This window comes from Vombatus ursinus, unplaced genomic scaffold (genome assembly GCF_900497805.2).
Source record: "Vombatus ursinus unplaced genomic scaffold, bare-nosed wombat genome assembly UNPS02009835.1, whole genome shotgun sequence".
In the NCBI taxonomy this organism is placed as follows: Eukaryota; Metazoa; Chordata; class Mammalia; order Diprotodontia; family Vombatidae; genus Vombatus; species Vombatus ursinus.
In genome coordinates, this window is record NW_020949613.1 from 18,183,968 (window position 1) to 18,211,580 (window position 27,613).

The 27,613-nt window shown below is 35.6% G+C and overlaps 1 protein-coding gene across 1 annotated transcript in view; it reads left to right on the forward strand.

Annotated features, from left to right (window-relative positions):
• The window catches only part of COL19A1 (collagen type XIX alpha 1 chain), a 394,072-nt gene that overhangs the window by 146,239 nt on the left and 220,220 nt on the right, over nt 1–27,613 (forward strand). Inside the window, exons 11-13 of the mRNA XM_027852948.1 lie at nt 5,151–5,204; nt 18,115–18,168; nt 19,921–19,956. Coding sequence (XP_027708749.1) covers nt 5,151–5,204; nt 18,115–18,168; nt 19,921–19,956 — 144 coding nt within the window. The remainder of the gene's footprint in view (nt 1–5,150; nt 5,205–18,114; nt 18,169–19,920; nt 19,957–27,613) is intronic.

Sequence of the window (27,613 nt, forward strand, 5' to 3'; positions counted from 1 at the left end):
ACTCCATAATACATTAATGGTCAAACTACTTTAAGATTCCATTGTAAAATCTGGAAACAGTTCTAAATCTTCAGCCTGACAAACTGACAAACAAACCCAAACCAATAATAAAAAACACTCTTTTTTGAAGTACAGCTTACTTCAATTTTTGTGATGTAATTTTGAATATTTCATAGGTTATGACAAATTCAAGTGTTGTTGAAAAGCTGTAACTCAAGAAAACATGTCTTTGAAATCTTAGCTGATCATTAAAAAATCCTGCAGTGGTTTTCATGACCAACTTTAGATTTGTCTTGAGAATAAAAGGCTCAAGTTGAAGTGGAGTAAAATAAGAAGGTAGAGAAAGAGAAGGAAAGTGTTCCTATCCATAAACTCCAAGACTCACATTGCTCTTCCAAATCATCTCTAGATCCCTAAATAGCAACTAGGACCCACAAGTAGGAATTGTAGAGGAAGAGATGAGCAGGAAGACCAGTTGATAGAGAAGGAGAGAATCTATACTAGATTAGAAAGCAGAAACACGGGGTAGCTAGGTGGTGCAGTGGATAGAGCACTGGCTCTGAAGTCAGGAGGACCTGAATTCAAATCCGGCCTCAGACCAAACACTTGACACTTACTAGCTGTGTGACCTTGGGCAAGTCACTTAACCCCAATTGCCTTTAAAAAAAAAAAAGAAAGAAAGAAAAAATTCAAGGATAGCTGGGGAGCTGGGCGTTTGTCTGATGCAACCTCATTCTCCAAAGTCATGTTCTTTTTATTGCAATAACTTTTTTTTTACCCTACTTATGGGTCCTAGTTGCTATTTAGGAATCTAGAGATGAGCTGGGCTAATATAAACCAAATGTTGTTTTAGCTACACTGTGCCAAGGAGCTAAATGGCTAATCAAATTGTAGATTACATCCTGGTACTATGAATTCTAGGACTGAACTCTGTAGCCATACTGATCTTGTTTTTGTACGGAATTGGAAATTGGAATGTGGAATCATACAATATGGAATTGTATTGGAAAAAGTGGACTGGTAATTCTGACTTAGAAATCTCTGGACTATATGGGAATTATTTTTTTAGATAATTTTTTTTTTTTATAATAGGACTTGCTATTAGGAGAGACATCGGAGAGCAGGTCTTAGAATCAGGAAGGACCAACTCTGACACACACAGGCTATGTGACCCTGTGCAAGTCACTTAACATCTCAGTGCCCCAGGAAACTATTTAATTATAATAGCTAATATATATGTGCATATAGTGTTCACTATGTGACAGGCACTGTGCTAATCACTTTATAACTATTATCTCATTTGATCCTCACAATAACCCTGGCAGATTATTATTGCTATTATTATCATCCCCATTTTACAGATGAGGAAACTAAAGCAAAAAGAAGTTAAGTGACTTGCCTAGTGTCACACAGCCAAGCATTGTCTAAGGTCAGATTTAAACTCATATCTTTTTGACTTAAGGGACAGTGCTCTATCTCCTGTGTCATTTAGCTACCTCCAAGTAGTTTATTTCCAGGAGCTCCATGGATTGATGAAATCACAGTCCACTTGCCCCCCTCAAAATTTGTTTATGTCCAATCATTGCATGATTTATATTACTATGTGTACTCCCTCCTCTGCTGCAGATTGTAATTCCTCTCTATTTTAGTAGAAAGTCTTCATTACTGAAATAATTCATCACCTGTTGACCAACTAACATCTCTGCACTTATTTAGGCTGGTCCTCAGATGATAGACATTCAGTTAATTGTCAAAGCTATCCTGGAGGGCTTTCTAGCTTGTTAGGACCTGTCATGGTTCACATTTTGCTGACATAACCTTCAGTACCTAGGGTCCTTCCCCCCACACACACCTGTATACACTATAATGAAGTATCAATATAGGAAACTGGTGGAAGTTTTAATCTATTACATTAACTTAATCATTTTTGTGATCTGGAGCTACTAATATATTTATTCAATTCCTTTGTGACTTATTTAAGAAATTTGATAGGAACTGATCTTGCAAAAATTATTTTATTACATTTTCTCTCATACTGCCCATGGAGACAAAATTGAATTAGGTTCATGTCACAAGTGAAATTAGGTGAGTAATCTTGGTTCCATGCCATTTAGTTAAAAGAATTATGAACATTTTAAGACATGAATAGACTTTTTTTAGAAGGATAATAAAGTCCCTCTGAGATCTCAGCTATTCAGAGCATTGCTACTGCTTGTCTCTGAACAGGGGTTTGTAATAGACCTTTGGTACAAGTTCATTTTGAGATTTTACAAAATAAACCAAGTCCAATCTCCTTAGCACAGACACTGTATTAGTAAGTTTTCTGGCATAGAGTGGAAAGGGCAAATAGTCTTGGGGAAAGGCGACCTGGGTTCAAGTGCTGATGCTTACTAGTTTTTACCATGGGAAAAAAAATTCACCCTTTCTGAGCCTCAATTTCCTCATCTGTAAAATGAGGACAATATTACTTGAAATATTATGCAACTTGTGAGGAAAGGGCTCCATTAACCTTAATGCACTACATCACTGTGAGTTATTATTATTTCCATAGCACTTCTAACTCCCCAAAATACTTTAATCCATTGTCTCATTTTAAAACATTCTTAAATTATTAACCTAATATCACATATCTAGTTAAAGCATAGGAGGACTAAATTCTAGATTTTGACTCTGGCTCTCAATTTCTTTTCCACTAACACACATTGCTGTACTTGATACCTTGACTTGGGTCTATTTTTTTATGGGCACATTTTAAAAATTCTGAACTTAACCAACACACACAAAAAAGAGTGTTTTCTATACAAAGCAGAGCACAAAAAGAGAATATAATTTTTGCTTTTTTAAAGGATATAACAAATTCAACTCATTACTTCCAAAACTGTTCTGCTTGTCTATGAATTTTTCTGAACTACCTTCTGTACTCCTCTTTGGACTTACTAAAATGTTTCAATGTTATGACAAGCAGGTAGATTTCAGAAAAAACCTTGGAAAGACTTACATGAACTGATGCAAAGTGAAGTGAGCAGAACCAGGAGAACATTGTATACAGTAACAGCAATATTGTGTGATGATCAACTATGATTGACTTAGCTCTTCTCAGCAATACAATGATCCAAGATAATTCAAAAAACTCATGATGGAAATGCTATCCATATCCAGAGAAAGAGCTGATAGAGTCTGACTGCAAATCAAATTTTCACCTTTTTTTGATAGTTTTTTTTTCCTTTTGTTCTGTTTCTTCTTTTACAACATGACTAATATGGAAATATATATTTACATCATTGCACATATATAACCTATATTAAATTGCTTACCATCTTAGGGAGAAGGGAGAAAATGTGGAACTAAAATTTTTATTTAAAAAAAAGAATGTTAAAAAAAGTTTGATTAAAAAAAAATGTTTCAGTGTTGGCCCAGATCCAGTACATAGTTGACCATCAATAAATTTTGTTGAATTAAGTTTGAATGCAGCTCATCAGCTTTTGAAGAGTTATCCTATTCCTCTGTCTATTCAGTTGTCACATTGTACTAATCATTGTCATTTATTCTTAATTGATATCCTCATTATCATTACCATCAATCAAACATATATCAAGCACTTACATGGTACTAGGTACTTAACAATGTCAAATTTGGATGATAGATTCTATTTTATTAGTCAAAAAGAAATTGTATATGGGAAAATATTTTGTCCTGTAAATTAAAAAATAATGTATGATAAAAGGCACATCTATGTGACCAAACTTTGTCTCTGGACTTGGTTGTGAATTAGGGTTTCTTTTTCACTCTAACCTACTAGATTTCATTTTACCAGGTCAGATGTTAGGTTTTAAAGTACTCCCACCCAACCTCTGTATGGAACATAAACCTAGTGGTGAGCTTAGCTGCCCATGATTCTGATAAATTGGTCTAGATTAAAATCCCTTTCTGCCTTTTATCTTTGCTATATATACTACACTGGGGAGGTGTACATGGTGATCACCAGCATTCAGGCCTCAACTACATCTCTGTTTCCACACTTGCCTGAATGACTCTCTTATACCTTCTCCCCTCTCCCTTGAAATATGTTCTCAGAATATAATCTCACTTTAATCTAATCTCAGTATAGAAATAATCTTACTAATCTTTGCTTCTCCCTCTATTCTGCTGTGCTCAGTAACAAGTCATAGATTGGTTGTGATATAAGTTTGTGGAAAGAGTTCCTTTCACTGATGAAATTGCTTATTTTCACATATCTTTCATATGTATGTATGTATGTATGTATATATGTGCCTGTGTGTGCCTGTGTGTGTGTATCCTCTTACCTTCACCTAGGATCACCCTTCAATATTGTCTTTGGGAGCTGTTTTATCACATTTTTAAAGACATTTCTCAGGATATGCCAAAGCTTTGCTCTTATAGTGTTTAACAACATTTCCAATACAATACATTAATCCTAATTTTAAACTTCCATGCTATAGTTTTTTTGTGTTTTGTTTCACTTTTGGGCAAAGTGGGAGAGCTAATTCTCATTTTTTGCCTTCTTTTTCTGAGGCTGAACTTAAAAGCAACCTCAAAACATTTCTCCTTCCCCACAGAAATGGAGCTTTCACAGATACTCTATTCCTGACTCCCCACTGTAATTATGTAATTAACTTCCCTCTTCCCCCATTTTAATATCATTGCTTGAATGTACTCAGATGTGCTTACCTTTGGCCTGTATGTGGTAAAAGTCTCATACAGTCAATTTTTTTATTTAACATTTTTACATTGTTGTTTTTGTTCTCTGTATTTTCAATATGACCTAAGATTATACTGCCTTAGAGAATGGGGGTTTGCATTTTTGTAGTGCTCATGGTAGAGTGTTTAATATTGTGCCTCTTCATATTAGGCACTTAATAAGTATTTTTGATGATGAAGATGAATGATTCTAGCCTTGCATTCTTCTACTTACTTATTACCTGCTCCTTTCCTTTGAAACTTTTTCTAATTCTCTGAGTATTTGGCTTGGGGAATCCAGGATTATTCTTTAAGAAATGTTCTTCAGGGTATTTGCAAACATAGCTGTATGTAGTAAGTTGCAGAACAGAGGATCTAATCTTTTTTTTTTCCTCATAAAGGTTTTCAAATATATTATTTTTATTTTACACATTTCCTTCCCCCTCCTCCAGGGTGAACAGGGACAAAAGGGAGATCCAGGACTGGATGGCATTCGTGGAAAAGATGTAAGTCTAACTCCATTTATTTTTACCCATATAATCTATTTACATTGATATTTGATATGCAGCTTACACCTTTGAACTTTGTTGACCCATAGATCATAAGATTATAGATTGAATACTAGAAAGGCATGAGAGGCTTTCTCATTTAGTCTGTTCCCTATTTTATTGATGAGAAAGCCTAGAGAAATTAAATACCTTGCTCATGATCTCACAGGTAAGATGGCAGACTCAAGTTATCTGATTCTGAGTCCAGTGCTCTTAACACCATGAATCAATTGTCTCAAGATAAATGTAAAAAGTACATGAGGGCAATTATCCACATAACTCAGCAAAAACCCCATTTTGGGAGGGGCTATTTGAATTAGCCACATAATTACTTCACACTTATTGGTATGTTAACTTTGGATGTTAAGACTTAAAGTAAACATTGTCTAGGTATAATGGCCAGTATCATATTCTATTTTGAACTAATGACTTTGAAAGCCCAGAGTAAAATAAAACTAATTTTTTTTTCAACAATTAGAAAACACACAATATAGCAAAGCTTTGGTCCACTGACCATGTATTATTATGCAACACAAAAAGTAGATTTTCTTTATAGCCCCTGGTTTTACTTAATTCTTTAATTACAAGTAAATTATTATTATTTTTGGAGTGTTTATTAAAACTGGTGACTTTCAAGAGTAGAAAAGTTTGTTACAGTTGTAAGAAGGGTAGTGAGGTAAAATGCAAAGAGGGTTAGCTACTTTGGAGTGTGGGGCCCTGACTTCAAAATCCTGCCTTGTCCCTTACTGCCTGTGTGACCTTACGCGAGATCGCTGAAAACAAGCATTTATTAAACTCCTGCTGTGAATCATTGCTGGGAATACAAAGACAAAAGCACAATTGTTCTTGCTCTTATCTCTAAGGAGGGAGACAACATTTGTTTTACATATAGATATATGGATATACACACAAATACAATGCCCCCAGGTAAATTGATGTAGGATCCTGCTGTGAACTTTTAGAGCAAGAGGAGTCTAAAAGTAGGGTATTTTTTTTATTTGTTTGTTTGTTTTGGCAATTGGGGTTAAGTGACTTGCCCAGAGTCACACAACTAGGAAGTATTATGTGTCTGAGGCCTTTTGATTTGAAGTCAGGTCCTCCTGACTTCAGGGCTGGTGCTCTATCCACTGCGCCACCTAGCTGCTCCTAAAAGTAGTGTTTTGAGACTGGAGAGGAGCTTCTGACACCCCATGAATCCTCCTCACTGAATGCTTTGTTAACTTTATTACTGGTGGGGTTTATGTGTGTTTTCATTCTCTATACCTCCTTGAGAGATTTTTTTTAAAAAAATTTTTTTCTGAACTTAAGGAATAAATAGCAAGCATTTCCATAATATGCTAGAATAGAGAAAAAGATAATTTTGTGTATAAAATCTATTATGTATAACTTGCTATTCCTTTAAAATATATAATAAAGTTATCATGTAACTTTCTTATTTTTTTCCCTTTTCCTTCATCCTCCCCGCCACGCTAGAGATGGCTCCTCCTTGAGAATTATTTCCAACTGAGGATACTGGAATATGATTTTAACAAAAGGAGAGTTTGTTTAAACCCTCTTGTTCTGAGTGATCCATTGTATCAGATGCTGAAGAGTGACCCTGACAGCTAGATATATAGATCTGAGAACCATCTGCATTGAAATAATAATTGAATTCATGAAAGAGAAAAGAGAAGAAGGCATAGGACAGGGTTTTAGGTTATATCCACAGTTAGTGGGCGTTAATCCTGCAAAGGAGACTGAGAAGCAGCAGGTATCTCTACTGATTTATAAAAAGAGATCTTTAAGATCTCTTCGTCTCTGTATCTACCATCCTGTGAGTCTAAGGCACTGTTCTATAAGGTGACTAAATTGAAACCAATGTCTATTCTGAGGAAAGAAAAATGAGAAAAAGATACCTTACAAGTTCACAAAGGCAAAATGGTACAGAGGAAAGGGTGTAGGACCTGTGGTTCAGATCCCTGTCAATAATAGTTTCTGTGATCTTGGGTAAATCATGTAATCTCAGTTTCCCCATCTCTAACATGACTACATAGAGTATGGACATATAAGCATTCCAAGGTGATCAGGAGAAGCTTTCCTCCTTCTCTTTATCCCTATCTCTTTCTCTATCTTTCCTCTGTAACTGAAGCCCTCCCAGGAAAACTTTTGCTCACTACATCTTTACTTTAATGCCTAACATCCAAGGACATCTATAAAATGAGGGTGGGCTAGATGACTGCTAAGATTCCTTCTCATTCTAAAACAGTGAACCTGTAAAATGTAGGGGAATGAAATTTTAAGAGCATTATTAAAGAAGAAATGAGTCAGAAGATAAGGAACTAGGAACATTTGCATAAATTTAGCTGTTAGGGTAGCATTCCATTGGTATTTTTGAGAGATAGTGTTATGTCATGAAACATTAGAGATTTCAGGTTATCCTTTAGAACTGGGGTTCTTAATCTTGTGTATGTATACACATGTTCACGTGTGAGTGACGGACCCCTTTGGCAATCTGGTGAAACTTAAGGACCTTATTGGAATTAAGTTCTTAAATGTATTAGACAAAACATAGGGGATTACAAAGGAAAACAATTATATTGAAATACAGTGATCAAAATATGTATCTTTTAAATACAAGTTCATAAACCATAGCTTAATAACTCCTGATTTAGAATATATCAATCAAGAAGTATTTGGGGCAGGAAGAGAGAGGTGTTACTATGTTCTTCTATGTGCTATCAGATAAAATAAGTACAAGGTGTGTACCTGCTATCAAATTAGACATTTTCCCCATATTTGCTAGAGAGACAGCATGAAAAAAGGGAGTGAGAACTGGACCAGTTTATGTGTAAGCAATAGCCTGTGTGCCAGCCAGAGGCATTGGGGAAAACTACTCCTTAATAAGTTTGGGTGCTGAGAATAACATGTTAAATAATGAGAGTCAGTTCAATGCAAAGCTTTATTACAGCCAGTGGAGAACAGGAAGAAAGGGAGAGAGGAAAAGGGAACCTGACATACAACTCGGGCATATACACTAACAGAATACAACTCATGATAGCAATGCTGCACTGGGGAGGAAAGAGACATGGGTCCATTCAGCTGGAAGTGGGTCCTCCAAAGTGCCCTTCTGAGGGTGGGGTTCTTGTACTGATTCTGGGCATCCCCTCCTGGGGTTGGCTGAGTTGCACATCAAGGGTCAGGACAAAATATTATTTTGGGGAGCTTATTATCAGGGAGGAGAAACAAGCTGGTGGTAGTCAAAATATTATTATGGGGGTTTGTTATCAGGGAGAAAAAATAAGCTGGTGGTAGACAAAACGTTATTTGGGGGACACAGTTGTACTAACCTTTGAAAAACATTACTGTCAGTATTTTTCCATGAGAATGTTCTGTAAGCTTACAGCATCACTTAAGGGGAAACTGTCATGGTGGTGTCAAGACCACCAGGCCTAATCCTACAAGAAAGGATCTTCACTGATTTTTTTAGTTCAACCCATACATGGATGTTCCCCTCCCCTAGTAACATATTGGACAAAGGTGAATCCAGCCACTATTTAAATAGCTTCAATGAGGAGGAACCTACTACTTCTTGAGGCAGCCTTCTTTTGTACAGTGCAAATTATTTTGAAGTTTTTCCTGATATCAAGTCTAAATGTGTCTCTTTGTAACTTCTAGCCATTGCTCCCAGTCCCACCGTCTGAGACCAAACAAAACATGTCTTCCACATCACATCCCTTTAAAACTTTGAAGACAACTGTTAAGCCCTCCAAGTATTTTCTTCTCTAAGCTTATATCCCCAGCTGTTTCAAGAAAAACTCTTGGGACATGAATGCAAGGCCTTTTACCATTTTGGTTACCCTCTTCTGGAAGCTCTCTATCTTATCTATAGCTTTAAACTCTGATACCCAGAATTAAATATGTTTCAGTTGTGATCTGACAAGAGCGAAATAGAGAGGGATGTTATCCCTTTTCTTCCTGAAAGTTATGCCTCTCCAATATATCCCAAGATCACACAAGCTTTTTTGATTGTCACATCACACTGCTGACTCATGTTGAGCTTGCAATCCACTGAAACAGCCAGCTCTTTCTCAGAGAAACCACTATTTAAGCCTACCTTTCCTATAGTGTACTTCTGAGATTGTTTCCAAGTGTAAGATTTCACATTTACCCATATTGGATATTGTATTAATATATTCATCCCAGTGAACTTGCCTATAAAGATCTTTTTAGATACTAACTCTGCCATTCAATGTATCAGTTATCTCTCCCAGCTTTATGTCATCTGAAAATAATGCTGAATATTTTACCATTCATGAAATTGCTAAACAGTACTGAGACAAGCACAAATGCCTGGGACACTGCACTAGCAGGTCAACATTGAATCATTTTAAATTTTATTTTATTTTCAAGACATTAAATTTTTAATAGCTATTCTTTGAGTTCCTGCCATTCAACTGGGTCAAAATTCATCTAATTGTAATACTGTCTATCCTCTCTTATTTCCTATTTATCCTATATCTCTACATCTCTTCCAGAAAAATACTTTATCAAATACTCTGCTAAAATCTATGTATTACAGGGGCAGGTAGGTGGCTCAGTGGATAGAGCTCCCACCTTGGAGTCAGGTCCTTTGGGACCTGAGTTAAAAATCTGGCCTCAGACACTTGACATTTACTAGCTGTGTGATTTTGGACAAGTCACTTAACCCCGACTGCCTAACCAAAAAAAAAAAATCTAGGTAGTAGCTATGCCATTTCCTTGTTCTACTTAATAATACTGTTAAGAGAAGATATAAGCTTAGTGCGGCATGACCTGTTCTTGAAGAAATTATGTTGGTTCTGTAACCACTGGTTCCTTTGATAGGTGTTTATTATCTTTTTAGAGGGACTTTATAGAATTTTTCCAGGAATCAAGGAGAAATATGCTGGACCATGGTTTGCAGACTTTATTCTCTTATTTTTAATGGGAATAATATTTACCCTTCTCCACATCTACATTATATGTTCCATTCTTCGTGATCTTATAAATATCATTGGAAGTGATTCACCAATCACATCTGCCAGTTCTTTCAGTCCCCAAGAATGTGGTTCATCTGGACTACCTGACAAATATATCAAGCACAGTAAGCTATTCAGTTGATATCTCAATACTTATCTTGAGTATTAACTCTCTTTTAGCTATTTTTGTTTTATCAATTTCAGTGCAAATGTCATTCACCTTGGCTGAGAAAGAATTTAAGAATGAGCAGTTCTGTCCTCTGTGTTGTCAGTTTTCATCATCCCATCTGTACCAAGTGGCATTCAATTCCATTCCCTTCTTTGAACTTTATTTTTGCTTCAACATAGCTTAGAAATCCTTTTCATTGGGTTCACATTATGCATTTGATATTTATTACTTGTGTGACTTTAAGCATGTCACACTCTCCCTGCACATCAGTTTCTTCTTCTATAAAATGATGAGATGTGACTAAGTGGTCTCCAAGGTTCCTTCTAGCTTAAATCTATTATCTGCCTTATGGTCCTTAGCTTTCCTTACCAGCATCAGCTCATTCCAAGTGTTGGCAGACCAGACACTTTTCTACAGTAATATATCCTACTTACATTCATTGTTATCTGCTCTTTGTTCCATATTTGTATGCACCTTTTAGAAAATCTAAGTTGGTTGGTGATTTCCCTGCGCATTCATATCAGAAAAATCACATTTCCCCCTCATAACTGTAATAGTTTCCCTTTATGCCTTCTAAATGTCATTCATGAGAGTTTCTCATCATTCCTGCACTAATTTGCCCCATAGAATTTTAGACCATAGTACCCAAGCTATCCTTCTTCTGAAGGCTTTAAAATCTGCTTTCTAAAAATCAGGGGTACTTGTCAGACTACGCCCAAATTTCCTCTCTTTCTCTAGCAGAGAATGGTCACTCCTTCCTAATATTCCCATTGTGATACCCCAGCAATCATTTCTTTCCTGTTGATGAGAACCAGATCCAACATAGAATAATCCTTTTTTGTTCCTCCACTCTTTGAATGATGAAATTATCATTAAGGTAAGTCAAGAAGATATTAGCTGCCCTACTTTTTGCAGCATGAGAGAGTTCCAGCAAATGTCTGGATAATTGGAGTCCCCCATCCCTACTATATCATGTCTGCACTGGTTTTGAGATCTCTTTCACAAACTCCTCATCCCTTCCAGTTTCTGTCTAGGTAGTCTATAGTATACTTTGATGACAAAATCAGTTGTTTTTTCCTCCATTTTCTCTCACTCAAATACTCTTTGCTGTGCTTTCCCTACCTCTGCTTTCTGGATTTCCTTACCATGAGTATGCCTTCCTAATATGTAACACTCTGCCATCCTCCATCTTGTTCCTTTTGAATAGGGTAACTCTTTCTAAAGCCTTATATCCTACCTCACTGAGTTTCAGTGATAACTATGAGATCAAATTTGAATTTCTCTTTGCATTAGAACCTCTAATTCTGCATTTGGGTATTTGTGTAGGGGCAGCTAGATGGCACAGTGGATAGAGTGTCAAGCCTGGAGTCAGGAAAACTCATTTTCCTGAATTCAAATTAGGCCTCAAACACTTACTAGCTGTTTGACCCTGGGCAAGTCACTTAACCCTCTTTGTCTCAGTTTTCTCAACTGTAAAAGGACCTAGAGAAGGAAATAGTGAACCATTCCAGTATCTTTGCCAAGAAAACCCTGAATGGGGTTGTGAATAGTCAGATGTGACTGAAAAATGACTGAACAATAACAACATTTAAAGCTATGGGTTTTACTTCTGACTCCCTTTTTCATTTTTTTTTCTCCTGTCAGCATCTCTGGATGTCTCAAATTCTATTCTTGTTACTTAATTTTAGCTATCTTCTATCATATCTAGGCAAGTTTTTTTTTCCTTCTCATAACCATTTTAGTTTAAAACCCTTTCGAATAGTTTTTCAAGACACATAGAAAATGCATTCCTACCAGTCTTTGTTACTTATAATGCTCTTAGTAAGAAGTCTGTTATATCTAGATTTAGTCATTGTCCACAAATCTAAATCCCATGCTTAGACATCTCCTTCTTAGCCCACTGTTCACTTCCTATACCATTTTTCTCTCCTCTGATTCCCTTGCCCTCAGTGGGTAGCAGTGAGGAAAACGTAATCTTTGCTACTGTAGCCTTCAGTTTCCTGCTCAAGATTTAATAATCTTTGTCAATACTTTTAAGGTTCTTTCTGGCAGTATTATTTGCACCACTTCTGGTAATGTAAATCACCCTGAAGTGGGTAGCACTTATTATTTCGTTAAGTCCTAGAATGTTCTGTGATATGTCTTGTATTTATGCCCAAGGATAACAAGAAGTTCTTTATTGTTATTATCAGGTTGACAAGTAGCTGCCTTAGTACTGGTGAGTAGGCAATTTCTACCACTACCACTACTAACTACCACTACTCTTCACTTCTTTCTATGACCCTTGCTGCAAGTTCTCTCACCTATTAGCTTCCGTGGCTTTATTGTAGAATTCCTTGGAATACAAGCAGCTGCTTCCTCTTCTCAGAACACCTTAGTTCTTATGTCTATTATAGTTATTTTTGTACATCTCTTATCTCTTCTACCAACTATACATTCCTTGAGGACAGACAATGTTATTCATCTTTTAATCTCCCTCAGCATTCATCATAGAATTTTGCAAATAGTCACTGACCGGTACATCTTTTTTTTTTTTTTGTCTGTTTAAATGAACTGAATTTCTGTAATTTGGAAAACAGTAGCTGATAACAATTGATAAATGCAGAATCTCATTTTTCAGCTTTTTTTAGGCTAAATAGGGTATATTAAATACAGGTTGAACTTTGCTTTTTTTTTTTTTTTTTCAAAATGCAACCCTCCATGCATTTTGATGTCATTAAATGAACTTTATTGTGGACTTACATGAAATAAATTATTTCCATCAAAGAAATGTTGGAAAGTCACAAAAATTGAAATCAAATTAGATACAACAATAAATTTCATTTCATTACTAATGGACATGACTGCTTTTCAGAAAATTCAAGTAAGCTGCTGTGGATTAAGGTGACTATACAAGTCATCATATTTAGTCTCATTTTCCATATCACTATTTTTCCCTTCAAAATTCATTACTTAACAGGAATGCACTACTGATGTTTCTGAAATAATCGTGTTAATCTGCTTATACCATTTTAATCTATGATCCTGAATACAGAAATATGAAAAACACATGAAGTCAAGGATCTCCCCTGGTGGCAGCTGTTGTTATATTGCTGTGGGATGTTAGAAGGATCAACGATTTTGAACAAACAAACTGAGTTATTTTTTCCATCTTCTGATTTTTTAACAAAATATACTGTAAAGCAGCTATTTTATCAATCCCAAAAGATTAAAATCATAGTCTAACTACCATTTAGATTCCAAGCAGAACATAACATTCTATGAGAGGGCCCAGCTCTCTCTGACATACAAAGTTAATTGCCGTGCTTTTTAAGAATCTTTACATATATGAATTTTATGAAGAAATGTGATTATAGGTACCTACTTTTATCAGGAATTAATCTTCTATTTGCTTCTTAGTCTGTTCCATTTGCTTCTTCATAGTTTATAGTCAGCCCTGTGCTTTCTCCCTACCCTGTTGGCTCCTGCTATGTCAGCACTCAGCAACTACTGATAATAATACCTATCTGAAACAATAAAAAAATACAATCAAAGATAAGAGCATTACCAGACTCTTTTGGGGGCAGTTAGGTGGCACAGTGGTTAGAGTGCTGGGCTTGGAGTCTGAAAACCTCATCTTCCTGAGTTCAAATCTAGCCTCAGACATTTACTCGCTGTGTGACCCTGGGTCAAGTCACTTAACACTCTTTGCCTCAGTTTTCTCATTTGTAAAATGAGAAGCATATGGCAAACCACTCTAGTATCTCTGCCAAGAAAACCCCAAATGGGGCCACAAAGAGTTGGACATGACTGAAAAATGACCGAATTAATAACAACCAATCTACTTCTCGGACCCAATTATAGTGCCTTGGTCCCCAAATCAGTCAATAAACAGGTATTTAGTGTCTACTATGTACCAACACTATTTTGTTTTATCATAGAGATTTGTCTGCAAGGGCCCACTCGGACAAAAAAGGAAGTATTGACAAATATATTTTTTCCTTTAATTTTATTGCACAGGAACAAAAGACAAGTTTTGATATAAATACCCATTAAACTGAATGCAGTCCATGAAACAGAAATTTTACTAACAATCTCATTTACTTGGATCAGGAATTAAGTCCTGGATATGTTATACAAGAAGGTTGTCATCTTAAGTGTTCACCTAACGACAGGTGAGCATAGTATATGTGAGCTGCCATATTTAGACATTCTCATTGTGACCCTTAAGTTCATCAAGAATTTTTGTAAACTGGGTAGGTTATTTGGGAAACTTTTAAATTTTTTAGAGCTAGGTCCTGATGAGTGCACATCATGAATCCCCTGTAGTGGTCAAATTATTTGAAATTGCACTGCATATTTCCATTGGGCAGGAATCAAGGACTGTATTTTACAGAGTTGTAAAATAGTACTTCAAATAGTACAAATTTGAATACATGCATCCACTTCAGGAGCTTCATTGTACTAATTAGGACCTAGTTGTATTTGCTTCTTGATTATAGGAGCTAACACAACAACATTCTTGGATCTCCCCAATATAATTGCAGCTACTTAAAGGCAAGCATTCCTTACTTTTCATATTTGTATTCCCAGTACCTCACACCATGTCTGTCTGTGAAGGAAACATTTCACAAATGCTTTGAGGATGTTAGTCAGAAGCTCTGGCTGATTGACTAATGCAGGATCAACCATTTTGAGCAAATAACCTCAATTATTTTTTTTATCTTCTGATCTTTTAACAAAATAGACCATAAAATAGCTACTTTCCCACCCTCAAGAGATTAATATCATAGTCTAACCACTATTTGAATTCTAAGTAGAATTCTAATCTACTCAGATACTTATTGAGTGATCCATCGAATCCCATTTTACCTGGAAATTATAGGGCTAAGCACGGACGAAATTCAGCTCTCTTAATTCAAAGCAATTCTGCCCTTCATTTGATGGTGACAATGAGAGACAGAGAAAGAGAGATTTTTCTAAGGGGTTCCTGTCATTGAGGAAATAGATACACCCTTGCATCTGTAAGAACTTGGCCAGTAGCGGTGGAGGGAATCTGTGTCCATGAAGTAGCTGCCAGCGGCTCATTGCCAAAACATATGCTTCATAAAAGGAAATGGAAAACCTCTGTTTTTACTGATGTGATTCTGAAGAGGAATCATCAACAGAAGCCACTGAGGTCTGGATTTCTTCTGGGTAGCACCAACCTTAGTACCTATAGCAACAGTAGTTATTGAAAGGAAATTACAACAACAGCAATTTCATATTTATTATCGTGCTTTGAGGTTTGCAAAACAATTCCATAGCCACTGTATGAGGTAGGTGGTCTGGAAGAAAAGGCTATGGTAAAACCTATTTCTTAAAACCATCTACAACATGCCTACAAGCACTATTTGAGAGGACTTCTTGGGAATGGTCTCTAACATAGAGTACTCCCTCTGAGGAATGTTTGGGAATGGAGAAAGGCCGGTTCTCGGGTTTGTCTCTGACTTTCCCCGTAAATGCTTAAAAACAGAAACACATGAAGAAAATAAACAAAACCAAAAAAAATGCCTAAATTAATTATGGCTATTGTTCACATGACCCATGGTATGGCTGCAAGAGCTCTGGAATCAAAAGTCCTGGGTTCACATTTCATTTCTATCACAAACCACTTGAGTCATCCTAGATAAGTTATATAACTTCTCAGGACCTCAGTTTCCTTATCTTTTAAGTGAGTGGATTGAACTAGATAACCTCTAAGCTAGCTCTATGTATATGATTTTATCATCCAGGTGAAATATGAACAAACCAATCATCATGAATTTTGCTTAAATTATACAAGTATTTGAATGAGTAGAAAAAATCCCACAGTATGATTTCAAATATTTTCTAATATATGTCTATGTATTTATAGAATGCTTTGTGCATTTATAAATATTAAAAGAACTTTTGTATACCATTTGAATCTTTCTGAGGTTGTGGGTAGGGTGGGGTACTATTTTTAGAGTTCCAAACATACGTTATTTTTAAACCACATCACAACAATGTAACAGCCTCTTTTCCCTTGGATTTTAATAAGCGCAGGAGACAGGCTTAATGAGGAATCAAAATGTTCTATTGGTATGGAAGAGAGGAAATCTAGTCATGGACCATGAGGACGAAGGGGAACTGACTTCCTTGGCATTTCATTCTGTGACTTAATTTTGTTGTCTCTTTTAGTTGGGGGACATCTTTCTCTCAGTCTTTGGCCCCTGATAGTCTTCAACCAAGAAAATGTGTACTTTTAAAAAATTTTAGAAACAACAACTAGTTGCAGGAATGTCATGGTTTCCTTTCTCAGATGTTCAAAACATTGTGTGACCATTTTTGACCACAAGAATTGTGTTCAAAAGAATTTTTAGGGCTCTGGAGTAAGGGAGAACACTGTACTTTGATAATAAGACATATATTCTTCAAACTTTGTGGTTTTCCTCATGGATTTTTTTTTCATTCATCTTTCTGTTTTTCCTTGAGAATGTCAAAGTGTATAAGGAAGAACTGTCGCTAATGAATCATGTCTAGGAAAGTAGTCCTAAGACACAAATTATCCATAGCCTATTTGAGCCTCAGTTTTATCCATGCCTTTTGATTCCTCAGACTATTGTTAAGTCTGCACCTGCCTCAAGCAGGGTCATTTCAATTCTCTAATTTTCTTTTTTTCCCCTCCCAATTCATCACTGGTTTCTATATTGAGTGACTCCAGGTGCTGGCATTTGGCATTATTCATTCACCTGGAATTTGCAGGGCGGTAATAGCTAAAGCACTCTGGCTAGCGCAGTATGGTGCATAGATCTATATGCTACATTGTGTGATTTTCTGAATATTTCTTTTATTCCATTATTGTCCCCTCCTAGCCTATAGTGTAATATTAAGGATGAAGAAAGATTCTTTTTCCTATTTATCACAGACTCAGTATGTGTCTATCCACCTCTGTTTGTTTACACCATGAATGCATTCAGCCATGGAACTGATCTCCTCCAGTGAAATCTATTGTTGTATCTCTGAAAGCTGTCGGTTTCTGAGCCAGATCAACTGAATACCCATTAAAATGCCCCAGAGCCTGGAAAAAATGCATGAAAATATTCATTTGATAGATTTTCGGTGTTTTATGTTGCTGCATTTGATATCTTTGCAAATCCAAGTAAGGAAGGCAAAGGTAGATGGGGATTAAAGACATGGCTGAGCTTAAAAAAAATCTAAATCAGGAAAGTGATTTTTTTTTGCTCCCATTTTGAGGGTTATGAGAGAGTGAATCTTTCTTCCCCCTCTTCCCTGCCCCCCTCCACATTCTGGTTTCTAGATAGAACTGCAAAAAAAGCTTTTGATTTAACTCTTGAATTTTTGGCAAGCTTAATAAAGGCCAAATCAAAGCTAAATCAGGGGTATTTACAGCATCCACAAATTTAATCTAAAGTGGATACTTAAAAGCTCATATAGTTCTAAATGATGTGCTTCCAGATGGTGAATTAATGTAATTTTAGCAGGAAGTGAAGTTGCACAAATATGCAGTATTTGGATCACTCACTGATTTAATGTTTCTGTCCCCACCATAGCCCAGATGTTGCTGATCATTTTAGTGCCAGTTGTCTCTACCTCTCCCCTTGCTGTGAACTGAGAAATCAAGTTTGGGAATTTAGTCAATTCTGGTTTATTTTATTACTAATTGTGTTAATAATGGAAGTTTGCTATAAGTTGTTTACAAAGATCTTCTTGTTTTGTACAGGGTTTGAAAGGTGACTTGGGTCCTCCAGGTCCTCGTGGCCAGAAAGGAGAAAAGGTATTGTATTTCCCCCAAGAAATGCTGAGCATGAATAAATGAAAATCTTTACCTTAATACACATATGCACACCCCTTTCCCCCCCTCCTCCCAGCAATTAATTTTCACTAGGAAAGTATTAACTGCCAAATGAATTCTGAAATTAACCAATTGCTGTTAAAATACAAGAAATACTTTTTGGATCATTTTAATATCTCCCTAAAAACAATTAACATGCTAGTTCACTCTCACTATCAACTTGTGTTGTTCTACAACAGGGTCATCACCTCAGGTTGCTTGACAGCAGTAGCTGTTATATCATCACACTAGGTGAAACCTCCCAAGGCAGCTGTGGGAATAGTGCCAGTAGCAATGAGGTGTGCGTCTGAAGGTGAAGCAGGTGGTTGTCAGGGTGAGATAACTAACTTTGCTCCACAGATTGTTCGCTCCATTTATCCCCACTCTTCCTCATTAACTATCCTGTAATGGCATATTGGCAATGACTTTGAAAGAAGAATGAAGAAAAATTAAAAAGCAAGCACTAAACTGAGCAAGGTCACTGGTCTCAACTTTTTAGACAGTAGCCATACAGTGGCTTTCTGATGATAATAGAATACATCTTCATCTTGTCTTCTATTCTCAACATTATGTTTCTTTCTAGAGTCCATGAGTTCTTCCATTTTAGAAGATAAATAACTTTAACATTTGTTCCCAAAGGCTGATTTTAAAGTGTTTGTTGTCTTTTACCTATAGCTGCGGGAGTTACTGTTTTACAGGGTCCAAACATGAACACTATATGTAGCTAAGAGTTGTATTATTCCTAATTTTGGGATATTACATACTGTGCTCCATCTTGCAAATAGGCCTTAGCCCCACTGTCTTTTTGGGGGTTACTATGAATGTCCAAATTGTGGCCAAAACAATGGAATGGCATCTGTTTCTCACAAGTGTCTATTATTGCAGTGCCTTAATAAATAGAATGAGAGCACTGAAGATGAAGAAAATAAGTTTGCTATTTATTGTTGAGATCAATACAATTCATCTTTTGCTCTTTCAATTTAAGTGATCCATTTTTCAGATACTCGAAGATATTCAAATATTTAAATGGATTATCAATTGAGAAGTCCTTCCAATGAGGCAGAGTACAACCTGTCAATTTCTCAGATAATTTGCACAAATTCCATGTATTTGTCTAGTTTTCTAGCTGTACCTGATTATCTGAATTTACTCAAAGGTCAATGAAACAAGTTCAATATTTGTGATTTGTATAGACTTGTGATGCTGCCTGCCCTGATATTCTTTAGAAGAGGCAGCAGGCCATCTTCTTGCAGCTGGGAGGCATGAAGTGGGTTGAGCTACTTATTATTTCTGCTGATCCTAATAGTAACTTTGCATCAGAAAAATTATCTGCTGCTGTGACATTTCCCAGCTGCCCTGTTGGCAAGCCACCAGGCTTGAAAAGATATTCATTCTAATTTTGGATTAGCAGACAAAAGATTAGAAAATTAGATTATTTTGGTTCCTTTGAAACCTGTCCTTCTGCTGTAAAAAGCATGTGGGTATGAAAGGTGATTTTTATATTGTGGGAGGGAGAAGCAACATAATACAATTTTCATGCTATACAATATTTTCTCGAGATGAGATCCTGTTTTCCATAACTGCAAAATTGATATTATATATGGTTATTGGCTCCAACCATCTAGAAGAATAAGAAATAAAATGTAAATAAAAGTTGGTAATTGTGATTTTGTTTTCCCCTTTTCATTGTTTTAGGGAGAAACGGGACCTCCAGGACCACCAACCTTAATCGTAAGCACTTGTAAAAACCAAAATACAAATTAAAAAAAAATAAATCCCCAAATATTTTCAACCAAATTTTTATCCACACTACACTACTACTACACTTGGAACTAGAATTATAATTTTTAGAGCTCCAAGTTACTGTGGAAATAACTTTATGGATAAGGTCAGCAATGCCCAAAGAAGGCAAGGAACTTGCCCAAAGTCACAAAGCTTGTTGGATGGTACCAGAGCAGGTACTAAAACCCTCAGCTTCTAATTCCCAATTCAATGCTTTACCTCTTATATTTTACCTCGTATTACCTCATATATTGCCATTGAGATTATTCTCACAAAAATGTTGCTGCAATTTAAAAACATTTAATATTATATTCAAATAGAAGCATCATAGTTTACCTTTGCTGACACAAAAATAAGTTTTACAAAAACAAAGATTTCAAAAAGTGAAAGAAAACTACTATGTAAACTATCTGATTGTTGCTCAGAATTCTAGGATATTTGTGTGGTATGTTTTTAACATTTGCAAATAAATGTACAAAACTACAGCATTTTGAAAAATAATTTATGAGAAACAGATAATGAATCTATAATGGAACTATTTTAGAACTAACTAGCTTATTATTTATTTATTAAGTATGGAATCATAATTATATAAATATTCTATTTGAGCACTGTTTATATTATAGACTTTCTGGGTCTTTAAAGGTTAATATTTAATTAAAAATTCTTGGTCTAAGAATGACTTATTCTGCCTAATTATAAAAGCAAAAGGCAATTGTTTGAATCAAGTTGTTTTTTTTTTAAGATCAATTGTAGCTATAATTTTTCTGATGCTGACAGTATTATTTATTCATTCAGTTTATAAAAATGGTGCCCTCTAGGTGAAAGTATTCAATTTAAAACAGTCAATTAATATACATAGAAAGAGCAGCAGCAGTTAATAGCACATATTAAATATTTTAAATTATCGGCTTCAAAGTGCCAGCCCATCAGGGAAGGTCAAGTTAAAAGAATGTCTTGTACTATTGTGAACTGGAGCTCTGTCACATCAGGAAAGGGCAGGAATTCCAAGGACTATTAAATGATCCTGTGACTTTGACAGAATTCATACTTCTGTTCTAAAGACCCATTGTGGGCTACACTCATTAATATATGAAACTAGTCTTTACAGCCTCTTGACATGAATGGCATGTATTTTTATTCATAGATGGAGGAACTGTGCTGAAAAATATGCAATGCACCTAGGGATTCTAAACAAATGAAGCTTTGGAGCTTTAAGTTTTGGTTTTAGGGAAGGCAATACAAACAATCCATTTGAGAAATCACTGTAAAGGCACATTATTTGAAGTGTAGATATTCAACAGAGTTAATTTTTCAAACAAAGCATTCAAATTTTAAATTACTGTAGTGCCCCTTTCTTGTTCAGTGTCCTTTTCAAGTTATTAAAACGAAATTTTACCCGCTATAGATTTGATAAATCCCAGAACAGAGTCAAGCTAGAACCTGCCTGGAAATCAAAAGAACAGTTTGTTATTAGAACTCTGGCATGACCAGAACAAGGAATAAAACATGCTGAAGAACTCCAGTTCCTATTAAGTTTTCACCTGTAATCCTTAGAGACTGGAGTTTAAGTTATCGTCATGATGAGCTATTAAGATTTGTACTTGTCCCTCAAATCCTATAACTTCTCCATGGCATTTGTGCATTGCTTTGTTAAAGAAAAAGGGTTTTGTGGTTCACAAAGAGGAGAAATACATATTCCAATTTAACAAGAACCTCTATGTGACTGAAGCACCTAGGGAAAGGACTTAACTAAATGCATATCACTCTGGTGGCTGAAACAGCTGGAATGAACTTTTTAAAACAAGGATAGATTATTTGATCTGAATACCTTACTTCAAGAATTACCTTAGGGGTTTGGTGAGTGGAATTGATACTCAGGTAACAAAGTGTGTATATGAAGTCAACTCACAAAAAATTAAAAAAAAAACCTTCTAGTTAATCCCTACAGGTGTCTCTCATGGGTGCTCTTTATAGCATAGTGATACAGGTGCAAATGGCATCAATGGAAGAATCACATTTATCTTTAAAACTCTCCAACCTCACCCCTACAAAATTTCCCCTCTCCCATAGAATTCATGAAACTTTATGATAGATTGATTTTAAGAGAGAACTTGGGAAATTAAGCCACTGCATGAAACTATGATATTTTTGATAGAAGCAATGCTCTAATGAAGGCTAATGGTTTGTGCTCGATATTATTCCAATTGTAGCGTGTATGTTATTTTTCTCATGACATTTAGGAAGTGAACACCAGAAATAATAAATTTTAGTTCCATGGTTTCTTGTCCATTGATTTTATTTTTTAAATAAATTTCTATTAATGCATTTTTATATCACCAACTTTCCACCCATGATCCCTTGGAACTATTCAACTAGCAGTCAATCAACTAGCATTTGTTAAGTACCTACTATGTGCCAGGCACTCTTCTCTACCCCCTTCCAGAGAGCCATTCCATATAATATAATGTTATGTGTGTGTAAATATATGCACATATATGGGAAAAAAAGAATGTTAAAGAAAATCAGCAAAGCTGATCAATACTTTGATAGTCTGAAAATATGTACAATGTCTATCAATTGATTTTAAAATTTTAATTCTGCATAAATATATTCTGCTTTTATTAAATACCTCTTAAAATTATTCTTCTGTATTTGTATCAATAGGTCCAATATTCAATAAAGTTCTACTATTTTGCTGTATGGTTTTTGTCAGGACACCGAATTAAGGCTTGGCAGGGATTGTTGCTGAAATGACATAGTTGGCTAAATTTCCCTCTATCTCTCTCTCTTGTTCCCACTTTGGCATCTACAGCTTAAGCCTGTGCATGTCCTGTCAGAGCAATGACAGATGAAGGAAGGTAGTGCAGCCATCTCTCTTGTAAAGTATATGAAAACTATTCCACTTGACACCTGATCTCTTGCTTTTAGTTCCCAGGAAAATGACTGTCCATCTATGTTCCTTTGGCTCTGTCCTTTTTGGGAGTTATAAAGTACTCATCCAGATGGCACCAAATGTTTACACAGAAGCCAAGGGTTAAGTCAGTCATCTGCAGAAGTACCTTAGACTTGCTTACCAAACAGATATTTGAAATGCCAGTTCTTGGAAGCCTAGATAAATCCAGCTCAAGTGAGAATTAGGCATGAGATGGAGCATAGCTTCCCCCCAGAGAAAATTGCATTACATACTACAAGTCTAAACAGGCTTGTAAGGCAACTCTTAGCTGTCATTCATGAAAAGCACAGAAGAGTTTTTAATTATTTAGATAGGAAAAACCTTGGCATGCTTTCTTTATAAGATGTTTGAGGCCAAGTCTATAGGGTCTTTCAGTTGTTTCAGAAAATACCCTAATCAAAAATAGCCCAAGTAATTATTTAAGGACAAAACAAATAATTTATTGACTTTTAAACTATTGAATAGCTCCTTGTGGTGCTACATAAATATTTTTGTAGCCCTTTTCCTGAGCATCTGTGTCACAATGGATATTTGGGGGAGGTGTCATGCTCTTTATCATTTAGTCAATCAACAAGCATTTTTATGTGTTTAATGTGGAATTTAAGTTGCCACCCAGAAGTCCAAGAGAACCTCTTCACTGAAGTGTAGAAGATTAAGATCAATTCCTACCCTTTTTCACCCCAAGGGACTTCCAGGCCACCTTGGTTCATAAGATCATAAATTTATAGACAGATGAAACCTCAGAGACCATCTAATTCAACTCGCTTATTTTATAGATGAGGAAAACAAAGCCCAAAGAGGTGGTTTGTCCAATATCACACAGATGTTAATTGTCAGAGTTGAGATTCAAACCCAGATCCTCTGACTCCAAATCCAGTACCCTTTCCATTTCCTCCTGAATGCCTTCCCATGAGGTAGTGGGGCATATTATACAAATCAAGTATGTGCATCAGAAACAAAACCACCAAGGTCACATACTCTAACAGTATTTTCATAACTGTAGCAAAATCTGCTTGATAGATTTTTTAAAATTCTATTGATTTATTCAGAAATTCAGTCAAAATGCTTTGCTGTGCATAATGTTTAAACAATAATTGTCTGAAGAGCAGCTGAAATGCTGAGTAATGCTTCTGAGCTCAAAATGGCATTTGTTGCATTTTCAAAGAGTATAACCCATAGGCAGTGAGGATGCCTACTGGATAGAATGCTAGTCCTGGAGTCATGAAGACATAAGTCCAAATCCTGCCTCAGACATTTGCTAGCTGTGTTTCCCTGGGCAAGACATAACCTCTTTCAACCATAGTTCTCTCATCTATAAAATGGCAATAAAGATAGCACCTACCTGACAGTGCTGCTGAGATTAAATGAGATGACATATGTAAAGCATTCTGTAAACTGTAAAATGTTACATGAATGCTAGCTATTATTTTCCCATGAGGAATACTTTTGTGGATTCAAGCCTATACATTTGCATGTTTAACATACATATACAAGCACAGACTTCTAAGAGTCATGGCCATTTAAAAAATCAAATTTAATCTATTTGAGACTCTTTCTCTCTTTGACACATATTAGTTTACATGCCATTCTTGTCATTCACTTGAATTTGGATAACTTCTATTAGTTCATAAGTGAATGAATTTATTTAATTCATTGTTAACATTCTGAACCTCATGATCCATCTCACCCTTTGGAATTAACAGAATTAATTTATTAACTCTCATAATAGACCAGTAGAATGAATGCATTCCTTCCTTTAAAACAAAATTGTACTTAACTGGCTATTTGCTTGTTGAGAAGGAAGGTCTGTACAAATAACTAATTGAGAAAAAGAGATGCAGTGATTATATTTTGGGCTATTTTTTATCATCTCTGTAAAACAGTGATACAGGAGTGCTTAAGACCTCTAGGAAGATTTATGTTTCAGCCTCAGAGAAGATTTATGTTTTGGAAAAACCCACACTCTGCTCAATTGACATGGAAATAATTTATATATCTTTCATTAGAAGAATGATGGAGAATAGCTTCCCCTGCCCTTCTATTACCAGTTAGCTTTTATTATGCTTCTATATGAAAGGAAATTAAAACTTTTTTTCCAGGAGCCTAAATTTTGCAGTTTTTTTTAGTCAGTAAAAGAAACCTTTTTTTTCTATTAAAAGCTCAGTACATCTACCATTTGAAGCTTTTATGAAATAGCTGTTTTACTTTCTTATTGAAATGATTGGCTCTTTGTTGAAAATAAATTAGAATATCTCTCAAGTGCCATTAGAAAAAAATATGAAAATTGACAGGTCATTACAAAAATGAGCTATGTAGAGGAATATGTATTTGAATGCATTAGTAAAAATTTGCATAAAGATGAGTTGAACTCTGTTTCACTGTATTTTGAGTTAATTTTTTTTTTTTAAAGTTCAGGTCTATGACTTTATCATGATATTTTTAGAGTGGTACTCAGAAAAAATAGTACTCAGGAAGGAATATGAAATGTGTATAATTAGCTTTTAAATAGAAACAAATCCTATAAAATATTTGAAATGTATTTTATTTTACAAAGTAATAGGAAAACCCATGGTAAATTATTGACTTAGGGGAAGAGGGGCATATTGATGACAAATAACACTGAAATAAGCAAATAGGGGTAGGACTTTTATTCATGTGAATTCTGCTGAAGCCTTTAAAAGATAATTGCTGAGAAATATTTGAAGAGTATACTTCTGTCCTTTAAGCTAGTAATTTATTAATTTGAAAAGTAAAAGTTAAATGGAATTTTAAGTAACTAAGTACACATTACATTTATATGTGAAGGAAGCATTCATCCCTAATCCTTCCGAAAAACCAACAGTAAATATTTCTAGGTTTAAAAGAGCACAGTGAAACTATCCATAGTACAGAATAAAATTACAGAATTGGAAGGGAATAGAAAAATAGTATGGTGCCAGCCAATGCTAACCAGCAAGTGAATATATAGCCTGTTGCTGACAATTGATTTTCTTTTCTTATATTGAAAATAGTTGAGGCAGCTAGGTGGCACAGTGGATAGAGCACCGGCCCTGAAATCAGGAGGACCTGAGTTCAAATCCGCCTTCAGACCAACCACACGTACTAGCTGTGTGACCTCGGGCAAGTCACTTAACCCCGATTGCCTCACTAAAAAAAAAAAAACAAAAACAAAAAAAAACAGTTAACCGTAATAAATTTACCATCACTTTTGTAGTGACCTCTTCTCAGCATCATGCACAGCACAGTCAGCCACACTTGTATTCTGATATTTTAGTACTCAGTGTGATAGGAGGAAGTAGAAATAGCAGTTTTGAACATGAATTTGAGAAGAAGTGCTAGATTATAACAAGTACAAACAGAAGGAATCCTTGCTGGAGGTGCCATAGTGTTTTGGATGCTGAAGGAATGATTTTCATAGTATTTCAGAGATCAATAGAAAGTGCTGCATTGTTTCCTCAGTATAATCTAATCCATTTACTTGAGTACAAAAAGATGGGTGGGAAGGGCGAGTAAGCACAGATTAAATTATTCCCTTCCCCCCCAAAAAAAATTCAGTAGAAGACAAATGATCACCTACTGAAACATATACTTACCCTCCCATCTTTATAAAATCTTTGTAAATATTCTAAATATGTATCACTAGTGGTCACTATCATCATCATGAATGTATCTTGCAGAGTACAAATTGAAAAGGGATTCCCTAAAGGCAGGCAGTTGGCACAGTGGAAAGAACACTGGCCCTCCAGTCAGGAAGACCTGAGTTCAAATTCAGTCTCAGACACCCTGGGCAAGTCATGTTACCTCAGTTTCCTCTACTGTAAATGTAATGTAATAGTAGCATCTACTTCCCAGGGCTATTGGGAGGATTAAATGAAAAACATTTGTAAATTTTGAAAATCTTAAAGAGTTTATGATGATAATGATGATGATGATGATGATGATGATTATTTATGGCAAGTTCCTGTTTGTAGATGGCATTATGCAAACTGCATCAAGCCCCATATTGTTATAGAACCTCTTCAATTACATCTGCAGTTGCTCAGTTCATTTTATTTTAGTAATCCAGATATGAAGACACAAACGGATGAAGAATGTATACTGTGCACGTGAGAAAATGAAGTTGAATTGAAGGACCATGGAGCTAGTCCTTTAGTACACATATCTTAAGCAGGTATTGCACATGGACAGTAATTGAAGTGTCAAAATGCCTAGGAGAGGGATTCCAACATAAAGACAGATCATTTGTAAAGAATTTATGGGAAATACTAAAGAATCAAATGGGATAAGAAGTTGTATGTGGATGGGTAGGTGGATGAGTTACCATCTCTATCTGTGAAAGGACCACAGATTGATGAGTTCCTGGATCCATTCATCCATCATTATAATTAATCAGTGAATGACAAAAGTGTTCACATTACAGATCAAAAAGAATCTGTTTAAATCACCTGTTTTATTACTACAATTGCATGTGCACAGCAGCAATACTTTGGAGATTGTTTCTATGCACAATTAATTGTAGCAAGTTACAATATATGCAGAACAGTGCAGAGTTGGAAAGAATACTGGATTTTGAGGCAGAGAATCTACAATTGAATCCAATCCCTGCTTCTTATTTGCATGGCTATGAGCAAGTCTTTTAACTTCTTTTGG